Source organism: Heterodontus francisci, chromosome 14 (assembly GCF_036365525.1).
Source record: "Heterodontus francisci isolate sHetFra1 chromosome 14, sHetFra1.hap1, whole genome shotgun sequence".
In the NCBI taxonomy this organism is placed as follows: domain Eukaryota; kingdom Metazoa; phylum Chordata; class Chondrichthyes; order Heterodontiformes; family Heterodontidae; genus Heterodontus; species Heterodontus francisci.
Genome location: NC_090384.1, coordinates 54,316,841 through 54,337,630, shown reverse-complemented (window position 1 = coordinate 54,337,630; position 20,790 = coordinate 54,316,841). Strand labels below are relative to the sequence as shown.

Sequence of the window (20,790 nt, the reverse complement as noted above, 5' to 3'; positions counted from 1 at the left end):
AGAGAGAGAGAGTAAATGGGAGGAGAGAGAGTAGGTGGGAGGAGAGAACGAGGTAGTCGGTGGGAGGAGAGAACGAGGTAGTCGGTGGGAGGAGAGAGCGAGGGAGTCGGTGGGAGGAGAGAGCGAGAGAGTGGATGGGAGGAGAGAGAGAGAGAGTAAATGGGAGGAGAGAGAGTAGATGGGAGGAGAGAGAGAGAGTGGATGGGAGGAGAGAGAGAGAAAGAGTGGATGGGAGGAGAGAGAGAGAGTGGATGGGAGGAGAGAGAGAGAGAGTGGATGGGAGGAGAGAGAGATGAGGGAGTGAAAGGGAGGAGAGAGAGAGAGAGAGTGGATGGGAGGAGAGAGAGAGAGAGAGTTAATGGGAGAAGAGAAAGAGCAAGAGTGGATGGGAGCAGAGAGAGAGAGAAAGTGGATGGGAGGAGAGTGGATGGGAGGGGAGAGAGAGCGAGTGGATGGGAGGAGAGAGAGAGTGAGTGGATGGGAGGAGAGAGACAGAGAGAGTGGATGGGAGGAGAGAGAGAGAGAGAGTGGATGGGAGGAGAGAGAGAGAGAGAGAGAGTGGATGGGAGGAGAGAGAGAGAGTGGATGGGAGGACAGAGAGAGAAAGAGTGGATGGGAGGAGAGAGAGAGAGAGTGGATGGGAGGAGATGGAGAAAGAGAGTGGATGGGAGGAGAGAGAGAGAGTGGATGGGAGCAGAGAGAGAGAGAAAGTGGATGGGAGGAGAGTGGATGGGAGGAGAGATAGAGAGAGAGAGTGGATGGGAGGAGAGAGAGAGAGACAGTGGATTGGAGGAGAGAGAGCGAGAGAGAGTGGATTGGAGGAGAGAGAGCGAGAGAGAGTGGATGGGAGGAGAGATAGAGAGAGAGAGTGGATGGGAGGAGAGAGAGAGGGAGAGGGGATGGGAGGAGCGAGAGAGAGGGAGTGCGGATGTGAGGAGAGAGAGAGAGGGGGCGTATGTGAGGAGAGAGAGAGAGGGGGCGTATGTGAGGAGAGAGCGAGAGTGTAGGTGGGAGGAGAGAGCGAGGGAGTAGGTGGGAGGAGAGTGCGAGGGAGTTGGTGGGAGGAGAGAGCGATGGAGTCGGTGGGAGGAGAGAGCGAGAGAGTAGGTGGGAGGAGCGAGCGAGAGAGTGGATGGGAGGAGCGAGCGAGAGAGTGGATGGGAGCAGCGAGCGCGAGAGTGGATGGGAGGAGCGAGCCTGAGAGTGGGGGGTGAGAAAGAGAGAGAAAGTGAGTGTATGGGAGGAGAGAGAGTGTGGATGGGAGGAGAGAGAGAGAGTGGATGGGAGGAGAGAGAGAGAGAGAGTGGATGGGAGCAGAGAGAGAGAAAAAGTGGATGGGAGGAGAGTGGATGGGAGGAGAGAGAGTGGATGGGAGGAGAGATAGAGAGAGAGTGGATGGGAGGAGAGAGAGAGAGACAGTGGATTGGAGGAGAGAGAGCGAGAGAGAGTGGATTGGAGGAGAGAGAGCGAGAGAGTGGATGGGAGGAGAGATAGAGAGAGAGAGTGGACGGGAGGAGAGAGAGAGGGAGAGGGGATGGTAGGAGAGAGAGAGAGGGAGTGCGGATGTGAGGAGAGATGGAGAGGGGGCGTATGTGAGGAGAGAGCGAGAGCGTAGGTGGGAGGAGAGAGCGAGGGAGTAGGTGGGAGGAGAGAGCGAGGGAGTAGGTGGGAGGAGAGAGCGAGGGAGTTGGTGGGAGGAGAGAGCGAGGGAGTCGGTGGGAGGAGAGAGCGATGGAGTCGGTGGGAGGAGAGAGCGAGGGAGTCGGTGGGAGGAGAGAACGAGGTAGTCGGTGGGAGGAGAGAGCGAGGGAGTTGGTGGGAGGAGAGAGCGAGAAATTAGGTAGGAAGAGAGAGCGAGAGAGTAGGTGGGAGGAGAGAGCGAGAGAGTGGATGGGAGGAGCGAGCGAGAGAGTGGATGTGAGGAGAGAGCGAGAGAGTGGATGGGAGGAGAGAGCCTGAGAGTGGGGGGTGAGAAAGAGAGAGAGAGTGAGTGTATGGGAGGAGAGAGAGTGTGGATGGGAGGAGAGAGAGAGTGGATGGGAGGAGAGAGAGAGAGAGAATGTGGATGGGAGGAGAAAGACAGTAGAGGTCGGGGACGAGAGAGTGGAGGGGAAAGAGAGATTGGTGGGGTGGATAGAGAATGGATGGGGAAGAGAAGGGGAGAGACGCGGACGGTGGGTAACGGGGGGGTGGGGTTTGGTGAGGGTGTGTGGATGGGTGAGAGTGAGAGATTGGAAGGGGGAGAGAGAGAGAGGAGGTGTGGAGAGAGAGAGTGGAGGGGTAAGAGGGGGGAGAGTGAATGGCGGGCGGCAGACGGGGGGAAGTGATAGAGGGAGGATGGAAAGGGGGGAGAGACAGAGAGTGTGTGGAGGGGGGAGAGCGAGATGGGGAGAGAGTGGGTGGAGGGGTGTGAAAAAGAGAGGATGCAGGGGAGAGAGAGAGAGTGGATGGGAGGAGAGAGAGAGAGAGAGTGGATGGGAGGAGAGGGAGAGAGAGAGAGAGAGAGTGGATGGGGGGGAGAGAGAGAGAGTGGAGGGGGAGAGAGTGAGAGAGTTGATGGGAGGAGACAGAGAGATGTAGGTGGGAGGAGAGAGAGAGAGGGAGCGGATGGGAGGAGAGATAGAGGGGGAGCGAATGGGTGGAGAGAGCGAGAGAGTGGATGGGAGGAGAGAGCGAGCGAGTGGATGGGAGGAGAGAGCGAGAGAGTGGATGGGAGGAGAGAGAGTGGATGGGAGGAGAGAGAGAGAGAGTGGATGGGAGGAGAGAGAGAGAGTGGATGGGAGGAGAGAGAGAGAGAGAGAGTGGATGGGAGGAGAGAGACAGAGAGAGTGGATGGGAGGAGAGAGAGACAGAGAGTGGATGGGAGGAGCGAGATAGATTGGATGGGAGGAGAGAGAGAGAGTGGATGGGAGGAGAGTGAGAGAGTTGAGGGGGAGAGAGAGAGAGAGTTGATGGGAGGAGAGAGCGAGCGAGTGGATGGGAGGAGAGAGAGTAGATGGGAGGAGAGAGAGAGAGAGAGTGGATGGGAGGAGAGAGAGTGGATGGGAGGAGAGAGAGAGAGAAAGAGTGGATGGGAGGAGAGAGAGAGAGTGTTTGGGAGAAGAGAGAGAGAGAGAGTGGATGGGAGAAGAGAGAGAGAGAGAGTGGATGGGAGGAGAGAGAGAGAGTGGATGGGAGAAGAGAGAGAGAGTGGATGGGAGGAGAGAGAGAGAGAGAGTGGATGGGAGGAGAGAGAGAGAGAGAGTGGATGGGAGGAGAGAGAGAGAGAGCGAGAGAGGATGGGAGGAGAGAGAGATGAGGGAGTGAAAGGGAGGAGAGAGAGAGCGAGAGTGGATGGGAGCAGAGAGAGAGAGAAAGTGGATGGGAGGAGAGTGGATGGGAGGGGAGAGAGAGAGAGTGGATGGGAGGGGAGAGAGAGTGAGTGGATGGGAGGAGAGAGAGAGTGAGTGGATGGGAGGAGAGAGACAGAGAGAGTGGATGGGAGGAGAGAGAGAGAGAGAGAGAGTGGATGGGAGGAGAGAGAGAGAGAGAGTGGATGGGAGGAGAGAGCGAGCGAGTGGATGGGAGGAGAGAGAGTAGATGGGAGGAGAGAGAGAGAGAGAGTGGATGGGAGGAGAGAGAGAGAGTGGATGGGAGGAGAGAGAGAGAGAGAGAGTGGATGGGAGGAGAGAGAGAGAGAGAGTGGATGGGAGGAGAGAGAGAGAGTTCATGGGAGAAGAGAAAGAGCAAGAGTGGATGGGAGCAGAGAGAGAGAGAAAGTGGATGGGAGGAGAGTGAGAGTGAGTGGATGGGACGAGAGAGAGAGTGAGTGGATGGGAGGAGAGAGAGAGAGTGGATGGGAGGAGAGAGCGAGAGAGTGGGGGGTGAGAGAGAGAGAGACAGAGTGAGTGGATGGGAGGAGAGAGAGTGTGGATGGGAGGAGAGAGAGAGGTGGATGGGAGGAGAGAGAGAGAGAGAATGTGGATGGAAGGAGAGAGAGATTAGAGGTCGGGGACGAGAGAGTGGAGGGGAAAGAGAGTTTGGTGGGGTGGATAGAGAATGGATGGGGAAGAGAAGGGGAGAGACGTGGACGGTGGGTAACGGGGGGGGTGGGGTTTGGTGAGGGTGTGTGGATGGGTGAGAGTGAGAGATTGGAAGGGGGAGTGAGAGAGAGGAGGTGTGGAGAGAGAGTGGAGGGGTAAGAGGGGGGAGAGTGAATGGCAGGCGGCAGACAGGGGGAAGTGATAGAGGGAGGATGGAAGGGGGGGAGAGACAGAAAGTGTGTGGAGGGGGAAGAGCGAGAGGGGGAGGGAGTGGGTGGAGGGGTGTGAAAAAGAGAGGATGCGGGGGAGAGAGAGAGAGAGTGGATGGGAGGAGAGAGAGACAGAGAGTGGATGGGAGGAGCGAGATAGAGTGGATGGGAGGAGAGAGAGAGAGTGGATGGGAGGAGAGTGAGAGAGTGGAGGGGGAGAGAGTGAGAGAGTTGATGGGAGGAGAGAGCGAGCGAGTGGATGGGAGGAGAGAGAGTAGATGGGAGGAGAGAGAGAGAGAGAGTGGATGGGAGGAGAGAGAGAGAAAGAGTGGATGGGAGGAGAGAGAGAGAGTGGATGGGAGAAGAGAGAGAGAGAAAGTGGATGGGAGAAGAGAGAGAGAGAGAGTGGATGGGAGGAGAGAGAGAGAGTGGATGGGAGAAGAGAGAGAGAGTGGATGGGAGGAGAGAGAGAGAGAGAGAGTGGATGGGAGGAGAGAGATTGGATGGGAGGAGAGAGAGAGAAAGAGTGGATGGGAGGAGAGAGAGAGAGTGGATGGGAGAAGAGAGAGAGAGAGAGTGGATGGGAGGAGAGAGAGAGAGAGTGGATGGGAGAAGAGAGAGAGAGTGGATGGGAGGAGAGAGAGAGAGAGAGTGGATGGGAGGAGAGAGAGAGAGAGAGTGGATGGGAGGAGAGAGAGAGAGAGAGTGGATGGGAGGATGGGAGGAGAGAGAGATGAGGGAGTGAAAGGGAGGAGAGAGAGAGCGAGAGTGGATGGGAGTAGAGAGAGAGAGAAAGTGGATGGGAGGAGAGTGGATGGGAGGGCAGAGAGAGAGAGTGGATGGGTGGAGAGAGAGAGTGAGTGGATGGGAGGAGAGAGAGAGTGAGTGGATGGGAGGAGGGAGACAGAGAGAGTGGATGGGAGGAGAGAGAGAGAGAGAGAGAGTGGATGGGAGGAGAGAGAGAGAGAGAGTGGATGGGAGGAGAGAGCGAGCGAGTGGATGGGAGGAGAGAGAGTAGATGGGAGGAGAGAGAGAGAGAGAGTGGATGGGAGGAGAGAGAGAGAGTGGATGGGAGGAGAGAGAGAGAGAGAGAGTGGATGGGAGGAGAGAGAGAGAGAGAGTGGATGGGAGGAGAGAGAGAGAGAGAGTTCATGGGAGAAGAGAAAGAGCAAGAGTGGATGGGAGCAGAGAGAGAGAGAAAGTGGATGGGAGGAGAGTGAGAGTGAGTGGATGGGACGAGAGAGAGAGTGAGTGGATGGGAGGAGAGAGAGAGAGTGGATGGGAGGAGAGAGCGAGAGAGTGGGGGGTGAGAGAGAGAGAGACAGAGTGAGTGGATGGGAGGAGAGAGAGTGTGGATGGGAGGAGAGAGAGAGTGGATGGGAGGAGAGAGAGAGAGAGAATGTGGATGGAAGGAGAGAGAGATTAGAGGTCGGGGACGAGAGAGTGGAGGGGAAAGAGAGTTTGGTGGGGTGGATAGAGAATGGATGGGGAAGAGAAGGGGAGAGACGTGGACGGTGGGTAACGGGGGATGGGGTTTGGTGAGGGTGTGTGGATGGGTGAGAGTGAGAGATTGGAAGGGGGAGTGAGAGAGAGGAGGTGTGGAGAGAGAGTGGAGGGGTAAGAGGGGGGAGAGTGAATGGCAGGCGGCAGACAGGGGGAAGTGATAGAGGGAGGATGGAAGGGGGGGAGAGACAGAAAGTGTGTGGAGGGGGAAGAGCGAGAGGGGGAGGGAGTGGGTGGAGGGGTGTGAAAAAGAGAGGATGCGGGGGAGAGAGAGAGAGAGTGGATGGGAGGAGAGAGAGACAGAGAGTGGATGGGAGGAGCGAGATAGATTGGATGGGAGGAGAGAGAGAGAGTGGATGGGAGGAGAGTGAGAGAGTGGAGGGGGAGAGAGTGAGAGAGTTGATGGGAGGAGAGAGCGAGCGAGTGGATGGGAGGAGAGAGAGTAGATGGGAGGAGAGAGAGAGAGAGAGTGGATGGGAGGAGAGAGAGTGGATGGGAGGAGAGAGAGAGAAAGTGGATGGGAGAAGAGAGAGAGAGAGAGTGGATGGGAGAAGAGAGAGAGAGAGTGGATGGGAGAAGAGAGAGAGAGAGAGTGGATGGGAGGAGAGAGAGAGAGTGGATGGGAGAAGAGAGAGCGAGTGGATGGGAGGAGAGAGAGAGAGAGTGGATGGGAGGAGAGAGAGAGAGAGAGTGGATGGGAGGAGAGAGAGAGAGAGCGAGAGAGGATGGGAGGAGAGAGAGATGAGGGAGTGAAAGGGAGGGGAGAGAGAGCGAGAGTGGATGGGAGCAGAGAGAGAGAGAAAGTGGATGGGAGGAGAGTGGATGGGAGGGGAGAGAGAGAGAGTGGATGGGAGGAGAGAGAGAGTGAGTGGATGGGAGGAGAGAGAGAGTGAGTGGATGGGAGGAGAGAGACAGAGAGAGAGGATGGGAGGAGAGAGAGAGAGAGAGAGAGTGGATGGGAGGAGAGAGAGAGAGAGAGTGGATGGGAGGAGAGAGCGAGCAAGTGGATGGGAGGAGAGAGAGAGAGAGAGTGGATGGGAGGAGAGAGAGAGAGTGGATGGGAGGAGAGAGAGAGAGTGGATGGGAGAAGAGAGAGAGAGAGAGTGGATGGGAGGAGAGAGAGAGAGAGAGTGGATGGGAGGAGAGAGAGAGAGAGAGAGTGGATGGGAGCAGAGAGAGAGAGAAAGTGGATGGGAGGAGAGTTGATGGGAGGGGAGAGAGAGAGAGTGGATGGGAGGAGAGAGAGAGTGAGTGGATGGGAGGAGAGAGAGTGTGAGTGGATGGGAGGAGAGAGAGAGAGAGAGAGTGGATGGGAGGAGAGAGAGAGAGAGTGGATGGGAGGAGAGAGAGAGAGAGAGTGGATGGGAGGAGAGAGAGAGAGTGAATGGGAGGAGAGAAAGAGAGGGAGTGGATGGGAGCAGAGAGAGAGTGGGAGCAGATGTGAGGAGAGAGCGAGAGCGTAGGTGGGAGGAGAGAGCGAGGGAGTAGGTGGGGGGAGAGAGCGAGGGAGTCGGTGGGAGGAGAGAGCGAGGGAGTCGGTGGGAGGAGAGAGCGAGGGAGTCGGTGGGAGGAGAGAACGAGGTAGTCGGTGGGAGGAGAGAGCGAGGGAGTCGGTGGGAGGAGAGAGCGAGGGAGTCGGTGGGAGGAGAGAGCTAGAGAGTAGGTGGGAGGAGAGAGCGAGAGAGTAGGTGGGAGGAGAGAGCGAGAGAGTGGATGGGAGGAGCGAGCGAGAGAGTGGATGGGAGGAGCGAGCGAGAGAGTGGATGTGAGGAGAGAGCGAGAGAGTGGATGTGAGGAGAGAGCGAGAGAGTGGATGTGAGGAGAGAGCGAGAGATTGGATGGGAGGAGAGAGCGAGAGAGTGGGGGGTGAGAGAGAGAGACAGAGTGAGTGGATGGGAGGAGAGAGAGTGTGGATGGGAGGAGAGAGAGAGAGTGGATGGGAGGAGAGAGAGAGAGAGAATGTGGATGTGAGGAGAGAGAGAGAGTGGATGGGAGGAGAGTGAGAGAGTGGAGGGGGAGAGAGTGAGAGAGTTGATGGGAGGAGAGAGCGAGCGAGTGGATGGGAGAAGAGAGAGTAGATGGGAGGAGAGAGAGAGAGAGAGTGGATGGGAGGAGAGAGAGTGGATGGGAGGAGAGAGAGAGAAAGAGTGGATGGGAGAAGAGAGAGAGAGAGAGTGGATGGGAGAAGAGAGAGAGAGAGTGGATGGGAGAAGAGAGAGAGAGAGAGTGGATGGGAGGAGAGAGAGAGAGTGGATGGGAGAAGAGAGAGCGAGTGGATGGGAGGAGAGAGAGAGAGAGAGTGGATGGGAGGAGAGAGAGAGAGAGAGTGGATGGGAGGAGAGAGAGAGAGAGCGAGAGAGGATGGGAGGAGAGAGAGATGAGGGAGTGAAAGGGAGGGGAGAGAGAGCGAGAGTGGATGGGAGCAGAGAGAGAGAGAAAGTGGATGGGAGGAGAGTGGATGGGAGGGGAGAGAGAGAGAGTGGATGGGAGGAGAGAGAGAGTGAGTGGATGGGAGGAGAGAGAGAGTGAGTGGATGGGAGGAGAGAGAGAGAAAGAGTGGATGGGAGAAGAGAGAGAGAGAGAGTGGATGGGAGAAGAGAGAGAGAGAGTGGATGGGAGAAGAGAGAGAGAGAGAGTGGATGGGAGGAGAGAGAGAGAGTGGATGGGAGAAGAGAGAGCGAGTGGATGGGAGGAGAGAGAGAGAGAGAGTGGATGGGAGGAGAGAGAGAGAGAGAGTGGATGGGAGGAGAGAGAGAGAGAGCGAGAGAGGATGGGAGGAGAGAGAGATGAGGGAGTGAAAGGGAGGGGAGAGAGAGCGAGAGTGGATGGGAGCAGAGACAGAGAGAAAGTGGATGGGAGGAGAGTGGATGGGAGGGGAGAGAGAGAGAGTGGATGGGAGGAGAGAGAGAGTGAGTGGATGGGAGGAGAGAGAGAGAGAGTGGATGGGAGGAGAGAGAGAGAGAGAGAGAGTGGATGGGAGGAGAGTGAGAGAGAGAGTGGATGGGAGGAGAGAGCGAGCAAGTGGATGGGAGGAGAGAGAGAGAGAGAGTGGATGGGAGGAGAGAGAGAGAGTGGATGGGAGGAGAGAGAGAGAGAGAGTGGATGGGAGGAGAGAGAGAGAGAGAGTGGATGGGAGGAGAGAGAGAGAGAGAGAGTGGATGGGAGCAGAGAGAGAGAGAAAGTGGATGGGAGGAGAGTGGATGGGAGGGGAGAGAGAGAGAGTGGATGGGAGGAGAGAGAGAGTGAGTGGATGGGAGGAGAGAGAGTGTGAGTGGATGGGAGGAGAGAGAGAGAGAGAGAGTGGATGGGAGGAGAGAGAGAGAGAGAGTGGATGGGAGGAGAGAGAGAGAGAGAGTGGATAGGAGGAGAGAGAGAGAGTGAATGGGAGGAGAGAAAGAGAGGGAGTGGATGGGAGCAGAGAGAGAGTGGGAGCAGATGTGAGGAGAGAGCGAGAGCGTAGGTGGGAGGAGAGAGCGAGGGAGTAGGTGGGGGGAGAGAGCGAGGGAGTGGTGGGAGGAGAGAGCGAGGGAGTCGGTGGGAGGAGAGAGCGAGGGAGTCGGTGGGAGGAGAGAACGAGGTAGTCGGTGGGAGGAGAGAGCGAGGGAGTCGGTGGGAGGAGAGAGCGAGGGAGTCGGTGGGAGGAGAGAGCGAGAGAGTAGGTGGGAGGAGAGAGCGAGAGAGTAGGTGGGAGGAGAGAGCGAGAGAGTGGATGGGAGGAGCGAGCGAGAGAGTGGATGGGAGGAGCGAGCGAGAGAGTGGATGTGAGGAGAGAGCGAGAGAGTGGATGTGAGGAGAGAGCGAGAGAGTGGATGTGAGGAGAGAGCGAGAGATTGGATGGGAGGAGAGAGCGAGAGAGTGGGGGGTGAGAGAGAGAGACAGAGTGAGTGGATGGGAGGAGAGAGAGTGTGGATGGGAGGAGAGAGAGAGAGTGGATGGGAGGAGAGAGAGAGAGAGAATGTGGATGTGAGGAGAGAGAGAGTAGAGGTCGGGGAGGAGTGAGTGGAGGGGAAAGAGAGATTGGTGGGGTGGATAGAGTATGGACGGGGAAGAGAAGGGGAGAGACGTGGACGGTGGGTAACGGGGTGTTGGGGTTTGGTGAGGGTGTGTGGATGGGTGAGAGTGAGAGATTGGAAGGGGGAGAGAGAGAGAGGAGGTGTGGAGAGAGAGAGTGGAGGGGTAAGAGGGGGGAGAGTGAATGGCGGGCGGCAGACGGGGGGATGTGATAGAGGGAGGATGGAAGGGGTGGAGAGACAGAGAGTGCGTGGAGGGGGAAGAGCGAGAGGGGGAGGGAGTGGGTGGAGGGGTGTGAAAAAGAGAGGATGCAGGGGAGAGAGAGAGAGAGAGAGTGGATGGGAGGAGAGGGAGAGAGAGAGAGAGAGTGGATGGGGGGGAGAGAGAGAGAGTGGAGGGGGAGAGAGTGAGAGAGTTGATGGGAGGAGAGAGAGAGAGGTAGGTGGGAGGAGAGAGAGAGAGGGAGCGGATGGGAGGAGAGATAGAGGGGGAGCGGATGGGAGGAGAGAGAGAGGGGGAGCGAATGGGAGGAGAGAGCGAGAGAGTGGATGGGAGGAGAGCGCGAGCGAGTGGATGGGAGGAGAGAGCGAGAGAGTGGATGGGAGGAGGGAGCGAGGGCGTGGATGGAGGGAAAGAGTGAGAGAGAGTGTGGGGGAGAGCGAGAGAGAGAGAGAGGTGTGAGAGAGAGTGAGAGGTGGGAGAGAGAGAGAGCTGGGAGTGAGAAAGAGAGTGGTGGGAGAGAGAGAGGTGGGAGAGAGAAAGAGAGAGGTGGGTGAGAGAGAGAGTTGGAAGAGAGAGAGCTGGGAGAGGAGAGAGAGAGAGAGAGGTGGGAGAGGAGAGAGCGAGAGGTGGGGGAGAGAGCGAGAGTTGGGGGAGAGAGCGAGAGGTGGGGGAGAGAGAGAGAGGTGGGGGAGAGAGAGAGAGAGGTGGGGGGGAGAGAGAGAGAGGTGGGGGAGAGAGAGAGAGGTGGGAGAGGTGGGAGAGAGAGAGAGAGGTGGGAGAGAGAGAGAGAGGTGGGAGAGAGAGAGAGAGAAAGAGGTGGGATAGAGAGAGAGACAGAGAGAGGTGGGAGAGGGAGAGAGAGAGGTGGAAGAGAGAGAGAGGTGGGAGAGAGAGAGAGGTGGGAGAGAGAGTGACTTGGGAGAGACAGAGGTGAGGGAGAGAGAGAGAGAGAGGTGGGAGAGAGAGAGAGAGAGGTGGAAGAGAGAGAGAGGGGTGGGGGAGAGAGAGGGAGAGAGGTGGGGGAGAGAGAGAGAGATGGGAGAGAGAGAGGGTGGGAGAGAGAGAGAGAGAGGGGGAGAGAGAGAGAGAGAATGGATGGGAGGAGAGAGAGAGAGAGAGTGGATGGGAGGAGAGAGAGGTGAGAGAGAGAGGGGGGGAGAGGGAGGGAGAGAGTGGATGGGAGGAGAGAGAGAGTAGAGGTCGGGGAAGAGAGAGAGTGGTGGGTGGAAGAGACATTGGAGGGGTGGATAGAGAGTGGAGGGGCAAGGGAAGTGGAGGGTGGGAAACGGGGGGTGGGGTTTGGTGAGGGTGAAAGTGTGGATGGGGGAGAGAGAGTGATTGGAAGGGGGAAAGAGGGAGAGGAGGTGTGGAGAGAGAGAGTGGTGGGGGAAGAGAGGGGATAGTGAGTGGCAGGTGGCAGACGGGGGGTAAGTGAGAGAGGGAGGCTGGAAGGGTTGGGAGAGAGAGAGAGAGTGTGTGGATGGGGAAGAGCGAGAGGGGGAGGGAGTGGGTGGAGGGGTGTGAAAAAGAGAGGGTGCGGGGGAGAGAGAGAGAGAGGGTGGAAGGGGAGAGAGAGTCTGAAAGCAGGGAGGAGGAGAGAGTGGTGGGGGTGGGGAGAGGGAGTGGGAGAAGGAGCGAGAGAGAGGGGGGTGGAGAGAGAGAGTGGAGGGCGGGAGATGAGGGGGAGAGTGAGAGAGAGGGTGGTCGGGGGGGGGAGTGGGAGAGAGAGAGAGAGAGGAGGGGGGAGAGGGGGAGAAAGAGAGGATGGAGGGGTGTGAGAGAGAGGGTGGGGGGTAGAGAGAGAGGGAATGGGGTGGGGAGGGGGAGAGGGAGCGGAGCAGGGAGGGGGAGAGAGTGGAGAGAATGGGAAGGGGGAGAGTGGGGGAGAGAGTGGGAGTGTGGGGTGGGAGAGTGGGTTGAGAGGGTACACAGAGAGAACGGGGTAGAAAACCGTCACAGTGGCAGAGAGAGGGGTCAGAGGAGCGAATGACACATGGGGGGTGGGGGGTGACACAGAGCAAGCAACACAGACTGCGAAAGGAACAACTCAGAGTGGGGGGTGACAACACCGGGGGGAGGGGGGAACAACACAGAGGAGGGGCAATTCAGAGGGGGAAGGGGGGCCACACAGAGGTGGGGTGCAGAGAGAGAGAAATACAGAGAGAGAGAGACAGACATAGAGAGAAAGAGAGAGGAGGGAGACAGAGCAATCAAGATCACTCCTGATGGATGGACGTCTATCCCGAATACACTGCATCGCTACACGTTTGCAGGCAGACTGTTACGACCAGGTGAGAAAGAGGTCTCTGGTTCCCTTTCAGCCTTCACCTGGTCTTACTGTAATAGGGTTTTGTAACAGTGTGTTTTTAGCTCAGCTTTCCAATTATAAGGCAAAGAAACAAGCACAAACACACAGGTTTTCTTAGGTTTGAAGAAGAAAGATTGAAATTTATTAAACTTAAACTCTAATTCGGTTGACGCCTAGAGATACGCAACGCGCCCACACTAGCATGCATACGCGATACACACATGCAAATAGAGACAGAAAAGAGCAGAAGGAATAAAGTGAAAAAGTTTGAGGCAGTATCTGAAGAGTTTTTGTTCCGGGTCTTCGAGCTCACTGTAGAGTCCATGATTGTCGGTAGATCGTGCTTTTCTTTGGGCCCCAGTATTTTTCTTAAACCTTGTTCACTGTAGGAGACTTTTCTCTCTTGGGGTTCATGTGTCTTCAGTGGATTCAGTTCCATGAGAAAGAGCTGGGAGCAGACAGGAGAGGCTGTGGCGAGCCAGCCAGGAGAGGTCTTTTCAATCCAGAAGGAAACAGTTTTCTGCACACTCAGTTCAAATCTGTACAATTCAGAACAAAAACCCAGACTGCCAAGCAGGTTAGTCATGTGACTAACTGGTTTGACCACGTCTGTTTGTGGATTGCATTGTTAATATGCAAAAGTGTCTTTCCAGCCAAGGGCCTTTTCTTCTTACCTGGAACAATTTGAAATTTAATGTCCATGTGGCGAAGTTAATGTGCCTCATTCTTGGCAGGTGGGGGCCTGCATGACACAGACATTTACTGCTTGTGCAAGCAGAAAAATGCCAGGTATCTCACTAAATAAGTGCCTAACATAGTGACGAGAAAGTAAGTCAAAAAATTAGTCTTCTCATTTAAAATTTCTTCACAAATATGCACATTTATTGTTGTTTTGATTAATCGTAAGATACATTTTTAATGCCTTTATCTTTCTGAAGATGTCTCACCAGCCCCGCATGTAAGACAATAATTGTAATGTAGTTCCCTCGCCCCACAAAATTGTTGGACACCCCTCTCCAAGGCTTTAACCTTGTGTTTTAAAATAACATAGCAGCTAAGTTATTTTAAAACACAAGTTTAAAGGCTTGTGTTATGTAAACTCATTTTAAAATGGCAAAAGTCACTTAGGGAATGTCTCAATTTCTGTGCTCTGGCATGTATTACTTTCACTTGGGACACAAACTCAGTGACATGTTGAAAGTTGCTGGACTTTTATTTCTATATAAATGTCACAACTCCGCTGCTATCCATTTGGGATCACATTGTTCTGGAACATGTATTAAGGGGAAAACAGGCATGAAAATCCAAGGAATTTCCAGAAGTCGGCACTGTGTGTTCCTCATGAATACAAGAGTACGGTGTACTGGGGCTCACTGGTATTAATGAAAACAGGATGCTGCTGACCCATATACAAGTTAGTAAATACAATGTAATAGATAGCTTTAATACACCTTAATCAATTATGAACTGTCTATGATTCCTTAACAAAATCTATGCTGCATTTGCAATTTTAAAAACTGTTGGGGAAGACATAGTAAACATTTTTTATGTTTCAATGACCATGTTGGAAACAGTCCTTAACTTTTGTTTTGTTGCAAATTGGATTAAAGGACAAGTTCTACAAGTATGTCAAAGATCAGTAACTGCAATGTACATAATTTACTCTCCAGTTTGAGGGCAGATGACATGAGTGTCATTTGAAAGTTGTCTGTATCATATAATTATATTATAAGTCCATTTTGGTAAGAAATATGGCTTCAACATAAATTGGTTAGTCTGGAGTATAATCTCAAATAGTGACTAAACATTTTGCAATTGAATAATGCATGTAGCAATAACTGCTCAACTTTTTGCAGAAAATCCTTTTGTTAATTATCTTGTCAGAGCTGAATCGGAATTGACAGTGATAGACTGAGATATAGACATAAGTGAATTTAAAAGAATTGCTTTATTGGAAGATCTGAAGGGTGCTCTTTATTTGTAATTGTGTTTATCTAATTTTGTCACTAGTTTTGATGAGCAAATGACATTTTGTCCATGACAGATTCTGTTTCTGTATTTTAGAATCCATGACCTAGTTTAACAGCCTGTCAAGGTGAATAAACTAGTCTTGGCTACTTGCCGTTAATCTCCCTGTCTCTCCTTTTCTGTTTTACATGACTCTTCTGAAGTACGATCTGCTCCATCCTAGAAATTTCTCCTGCTTTGGAGATCACTGCCACTTTGTTGGCTTCCCTGTCTTCAGACACATATTACAAACATGTAGAGAAGTTGCACAAACATTGACTATGGGTTAAATTGTCTTGTGACAACAGCAGTGTGAGAAATGGTCCAATTTCCTATTGCTGACTTTTCACCTCAGTAACCACAGTAACCATTCCTTCCTTGGGTGTTTTGGTTTATTGGATGAATTTGCACTCCTGACACAGTGTGAATACACTGTGATAAGGCCCATCTACCACCCTGTGACATGGTGTAGCTAGCTCTATTCTCTAACAAAGGTAATTCACATTGGCATACTATTTTGCTTGCTAGCTTGCTAATACAGTTGTGCTGCTCCATTGATGTTTGTATGTTTAGCTACTTTATTTATGGGGAGAAATGTGTTCTAAATAGGACTGTGTTTTGATGGCATTAGATTTACTATACAATTTATATGCAGATTAATTGCCCTCATGTCCATGGCTGAGGCAATAATTTTGTCAAATGTCCATGATGCAACATGTCGGTGCTTATCCCTGGATTTCATAAACCTTCGGTGTCAGTAGCTGTTTATTTTTATAGGGACGAAAGGGTTTGCCATTACAGATTCTCTCAGCTGACTTATTTAAAAGAAGGGAAAGAGCTATTGAGGAATGCATACGGGTCACACTGCTCAATGCCTCTCACTAGGACCAACAGCTTTACATCTGCAGAGCGAGAGAGAGGCTGCTGATGTGTTAAGATACTTTTGAAGGCTCTTCAAAAGCTTTCTAAATTTTTGAGCCCCTTCTTGTAATAGCACCATCATTTCAAATTTGATTTATACATAAGGTTCTTATGAGTATTGTCATCCTTGGATTTGCCTGAGTTTGCACCTGGATTTGTGATTAATTATGTGAATGAGCTTTGACTGGACAATTGAGTATTATTAACAATTAAGATTTAGGTGGGTCTCAAAGTAGTGCAAACCAAATTAAAACTTTTTACACATGAATGCAAAAAATAATTTCATTTGTTAACTATTTTGTGTCAGATTGTGTTAATTCAACTCCAGCCTATGGTCAAACGTAGTAACTGTTTTCTGTAATGATGTGATAAAACAAACACTAGCCATTTAAATATATTCATAAACTACACAAAAATAGAAAAATATTAAAAGTAATTATATTAATTACCACTTTATGATTAAACATGTTTATGTTGATTCATGGAGCAAATTAAAGTTGCAGATAGGAACAAAGGAACAGAAGTAGGCCACTTAGCCCATCAAACTTGCCATACTGCCAAGGCAGCTCTGTTAGGTTAATCTCAATTATTTAACTTTTCTTCATAACCTTTAATACACACATAACTTTTAAACATTTCAGTTGACTTTGCACCCAAGGTATTTAATGGCTGTGTATTCCACATTCTTATGACGATTTGAGTGAAGTTTCTTCTTGATTCAATTTTAACTGGTGAATTCTAAAGATTTTAATCAGGAAATTCCACACAGCTGTTGTAACTTTAGTGGATGAGCAGCAGAAACTCTGGACAGTCTGCATAAGCGGAGTTTCTCTGATCTATTGGTGAGTTATGGTAGATGATTGGGAAAACCATGAAGAAATTCCCAGTGTTCCCTTTGTCTGACTTTTCCAATTAATAGATCTGTCAGACAGATTGAAATCACAATGTCACATCCGAAAAGTAAATGAAGAAAGCACATATGAAACTCTAAAGAATTGTCTGTGTTGCTACTTTTCTCAGAATCTAAATGGTGTCTGCATACAGTCGGTGAGTCTGGTTGTTGATGAAGATTTGAAGAAACAGGTGACGTTGACTCATTCAGGAGAGGTCTATCATTGTAATCAGTACAGGATCAGTTTGCCTTATACAGATGGTATGAAATACTAACTTCTTGCTGCAATACTCTTTACAAAGCTCTGAACTCTGTTTTTCGCTTTAACTTTTAAAAAGTGCATAGCATTTTCGGGAATTATTTTGTAGCCTATCAATTTGCTTACCTGCCATATTTGATAATTTGCGATAATTAAGCACAGCCAAATTCATATAATCATAAATAATCAAATCTAGTACTTGGTCTTTTCATCAGCTACTTTATAGTACTGATCTCCAAATATGAAATTATTAACTAATATAGGAAATTTTCCAACGTGTAGTATCAGCTTGGCTTGGTGGTAGTACATTATTTTTATCCTTTTAATAAGAGAGCAGGTGTTAATGATTTGTACATTTTTATATCAGTGAGGTGAATAGGGAACCCTGCATTTTTTCAGACAATTTCTATTTAGATGTTTTGTACCGTTCAAATCTATTAGAATTAAATTGGTCTGTTCACTTCATACTAGAGTTTTGTGCTTGAAAAGAACACCAGAAAGCATGGAATGATTGTGATTTTCATTTGAAAGCTATTCAGCTTTTTCTTTTGACAATTCAAGTGTCTGACATGCATGGAAACTGACTATTATATTTAATGGTCTTAAAAAGTGAATTCCCAAGAAATCTCTAAACATATATAGGACTGAATTTTGCCAGCCCATTGGACAGGCTGGGAGGTGGGAGGAGTGGTAAAATGGCAGCAAAAGCTGTCGGGAGGGAAGCCTGATGCCTTTATGTCACGACCAGATATTACCAAAGGCAGCCGGGCTGATGAGACGAGGTTACACAGGAACATGGTGGGAAGGTAATTAAGCCTGTTAAACAGGCAATTAACAGGTATTTTACCAGATTTTCCTAATTTTATGATGGGTGCATGGGATTAAAGGAGCCGCAGAGCCTCCCCAGCTATAACCAGGCAGAGGCTTAGTGGGATGTTCGTGTTGGTTGCAGTCAGCAGCCATTGTGAATGGTAGTGTGGTTTGGCAGGGAGGGTGGAACTGAGTAGCAATTGGAAGCAGTGACAAGCTTGCTTAGCACAGTGGTGAAATTCTGTTTGAGTGCCCTCTCCGACTTGACACTCTATGTACTGAGCAAGGGGGTTAGGAGGCCCTGAGAACTGGGTGCAGCTATTTGCCATGGACCTCATTCACACAGGCTTCGAGGCTTCCAGTGAGGAGGACCATCAGAGAGGGAGACAGCAGCAGCCACAGGGAGTGGGACAGCAGACCCAGAGGGGCAACAGGATCATGAGGCTGTAAGGGGTCACAGAGGAGGAGGGTACAGAGGGGCATGCAACCAGCCTTTGATGCACAGAAGACAATACACACCAGCGATCGTCTGCTGTTGGAGGCTCCACTTCCTGCAAATGTCAGAGCAGCAGTGTTGCCAAAGACTGTGCCTGTCCATGGAGGTCGTCACTGAGCGGTGCACCATGATAGGAACATAGGAAGATAGGAGCAGGAGTAGGCCATTCAACCTTTTGAGCCTGCTCCACCATTCTAGATCATAGCTGATTGTCTAGCTCAACGCCATATTCCCGCACTATCCCCATATCCCTTGATGGTATTAGCAGCTCGAAATCTATCGATCTCTGTCTTGAACTTACTCAGTGATTGAGCTTCCACCACCCTCTGGGGCAGAGAATTCCAAAGATTCACCACCCTCTGAGTGAAGAAGTTCCTCTTCATCTCAGTCCTAAATGGCTTGCCATTTATTCTGAGATTGTGGCCCCTGGTTCTAGATCCCACAGCCTGGGGAAACATCCTTTCTGCATCTACCCTGTCTATCCCTTGAAGAATTTTGTAAGTTTCTATGAGATCGCCGCTCATTCTTCTAAACTCCAGAGAATACAGGCCCATTTTCCTCAGTCTCTCCTCATAGGACAGTCACACCATCTCAGGAATCAGTATGGTGAGCCTCCGCTGCACTCCCTCTACAGCAAGTATATCCTTCCAGGCAAGGGGACCAGAAATGCACACAATGTTCCAGGTGTGGCCTCACCAATGCTCTATACAATTGAAGCAAGACTTCTTTGCTCCTGTACTCAAATCCTTTTGTGCTAAAGGCTAACATACCTTTTTGCCTTCCTAATTGCTTGCTGCACCTACATGCTAGCTTTCAGTGACTTATGAACAAGGACACCTAGGTCCCTTAGGACATCAACACTTTCCAATCTCTCACCATTTAAGAAATGCTCTGCACCTCCGTTCCTCCTACCAAAGTGGATACCCACACATTTATCCACATTATATTCCATCTGTCATGCTGTTGTCCACTCACTCAGCCTGTCCAAATCCCCTTGAAGCCTCTTTGCATCCTCCTGACAACTCATAGTCCCACCAAGTTTTGTGACATCCACAAACTTGGAAATATTACAATTGGTTCCCACATCCAAATCACTGATATAGATTGTGAACAGCTGGGGCCCAAGCACTGATCCTTGCAGTACCCCACTGGTCACAGCCTGCCAACATGAGCATGACCCATTTATTCCTACTGTCTGTTTTCTGCCTGTTACCCAATCCTCAATCCATGCTAGTATATTACCCCCAATCCCATGCGCTTGAATTTTGCTTATTAACCTCCTATGTGGGATTTTATCAAAAGCCTTCTGAAAGTCCAAATATACCAGATCCACTGGTTCCCCCTTATCTTCTCTGCTAGTAACATCCTCAAAAAACTCTAACAAGTTTGTCAAACATGATTTCCCCTTCATAAATTCATGTTGACTCTGCCCAATCAGACTATTATTTTCTAAGTGTCTAGTAATCACATCCTTTATAATAGATTCTAGTAGTTTCCCTGCTCCCAACATCAGGCTAACAGGTCTGTAGTTCTCCGTTTTCTCCCTCCCTGCTTTCTTAAACAGTGGAGTTACATTTGCAACCTTCAAATCTGCAGGCACCATTGCAGAATTTATAGAGTTTTGAAAGATGATCACTAATGCATCCACTATCTCTGTGGCTATCTTTTTCAACACTCTAGGGTGAAGATCATCAGGTCCCAGGGATTTGTAAACTTTCAGTCCCATTATCGATTGTCAGAAAAACCCATCTGGTTCTCTAATGTCCTTTAGAGAAGGAAATATGCCGCCCTTATCCGGTCTGGCCTACATGTGACTCCATACCTACAGCAATTTGATTAACTCTTAACTGTCCTCTGAAATGGCTTAGCAAGCCACTCAGTTGTCAAGAGCAATTTAGGATGGGCAACAAATACTGGCCTTGCCAGCAATGCCTGCATCTCATGAAAGAATAAAAAAAACTGAGGAGTTTGAGGTCCGAGCGGTGACTCCAGGTGCTTGGCACCCGCCCCCTCCCCCTCAACTTACCCAGCCATTGTTCCATGGAGCTCCTGGAGGTGGCGATGGCATGCAGATCCGTGCACATCTCTTGGCATCCATTGGGTGGTGTGCTGGATTTGGCTCTCCAAGAGGGTCTTCCCTCTCTTCATGGAGGAAGCCAAGCATGAACACGCCAGAGACATGGCGCCTGGTTGGGCTCCTCCATCATCCCGTGCTTGGGTGTACATAGCCTCAGGAAGCTCCGGCAAATGTTCATACACCGTACGCTGCAGGTCCAGCGTCTGCCACCTTGTTGACAGACATGTCAGCAGCCTGAACGTCAGCACCGCCATGGCCTCCCACAGTCCACTGAGCGTGAGTGGTCTCTGCTGTCACAGCTTCCGTCAGTTGCTCTGGCACGTCTGTGCTGTGCTCATCAGGTTGTGATCCCGTGTCTACATGTGCACGGATACCCACCGACGTGAGAGTATCTGCACTGATGAAGGTTGCGGATGAATGACAGTGCACTCTCTGAGGTCCTCTCCTCCTCCTCTGAGGTGGACAGCTATCCCTCGGTCACTGCAGCTGGCTGATCTCGTCTTTGAACTGCGTGAGAGAGAAGAGTGATTATAAGGTAATGAGCATTCCATCACGTCCTTTACAGTACTCCTCAAGCTGGATTTTGTGTAGGAAGTGGGGCTCCTGGCAAGGGGAACCACTCCTCAGCCTTCTCGTGCTCCATTGGAGCGATCTTCCAGTGTTTTGCAGGTTAAGTGTCCTGTGCTAGGATTCCAATCCCTTTAAAGATGGGGATCCCACCTCCAAGAGCTGCTGGCCAATCATAGGGCCGGCAGCTCAGCAGTATCAGCAGCGCCACCAGGACCGGTGGCCACTACCGGTATTGCAGAGGCCTTGGACTCAGCCCCAGCACTGCTACCCCAGGTAGGCGAAGTGGGGTTTCCAGGGCCAGTCCAGAAGGTACCAGTGAGGGAGGTTGTGGAGCCGGTCATAAAGCATAAGGAGAGGGAAGTCCTGGGAGGTGCATTGTTTCCTTGCCAGGGCCCTCCATGGGCACAGATTGCCCATGGAGGAGGGACCTCCTTCCACCCAAGCCTGCAGGGAGGGCGCCTCATTTTACAAGGCACCCTTCCC

General features: G+C 51.3%; 1 protein-coding gene across 1 annotated transcript in view; it reads left to right on the top strand.

Annotated features, from left to right (window-relative positions):
• Positions 1–20,790, top strand: part of LOC137376907 (otogelin-like) — a 392,329-nt gene that overhangs the window by 87,459 nt on the left and 284,080 nt on the right. Inside the window, exon 12 of the mRNA XM_068045865.1 lies at positions 16,224–16,356. Within this exon, the coding sequence (XP_067901966.1) occupies positions 16,224–16,356 (133 nt within the window). The remainder of the gene's footprint in view (positions 1–16,223; positions 16,357–20,790) is intronic.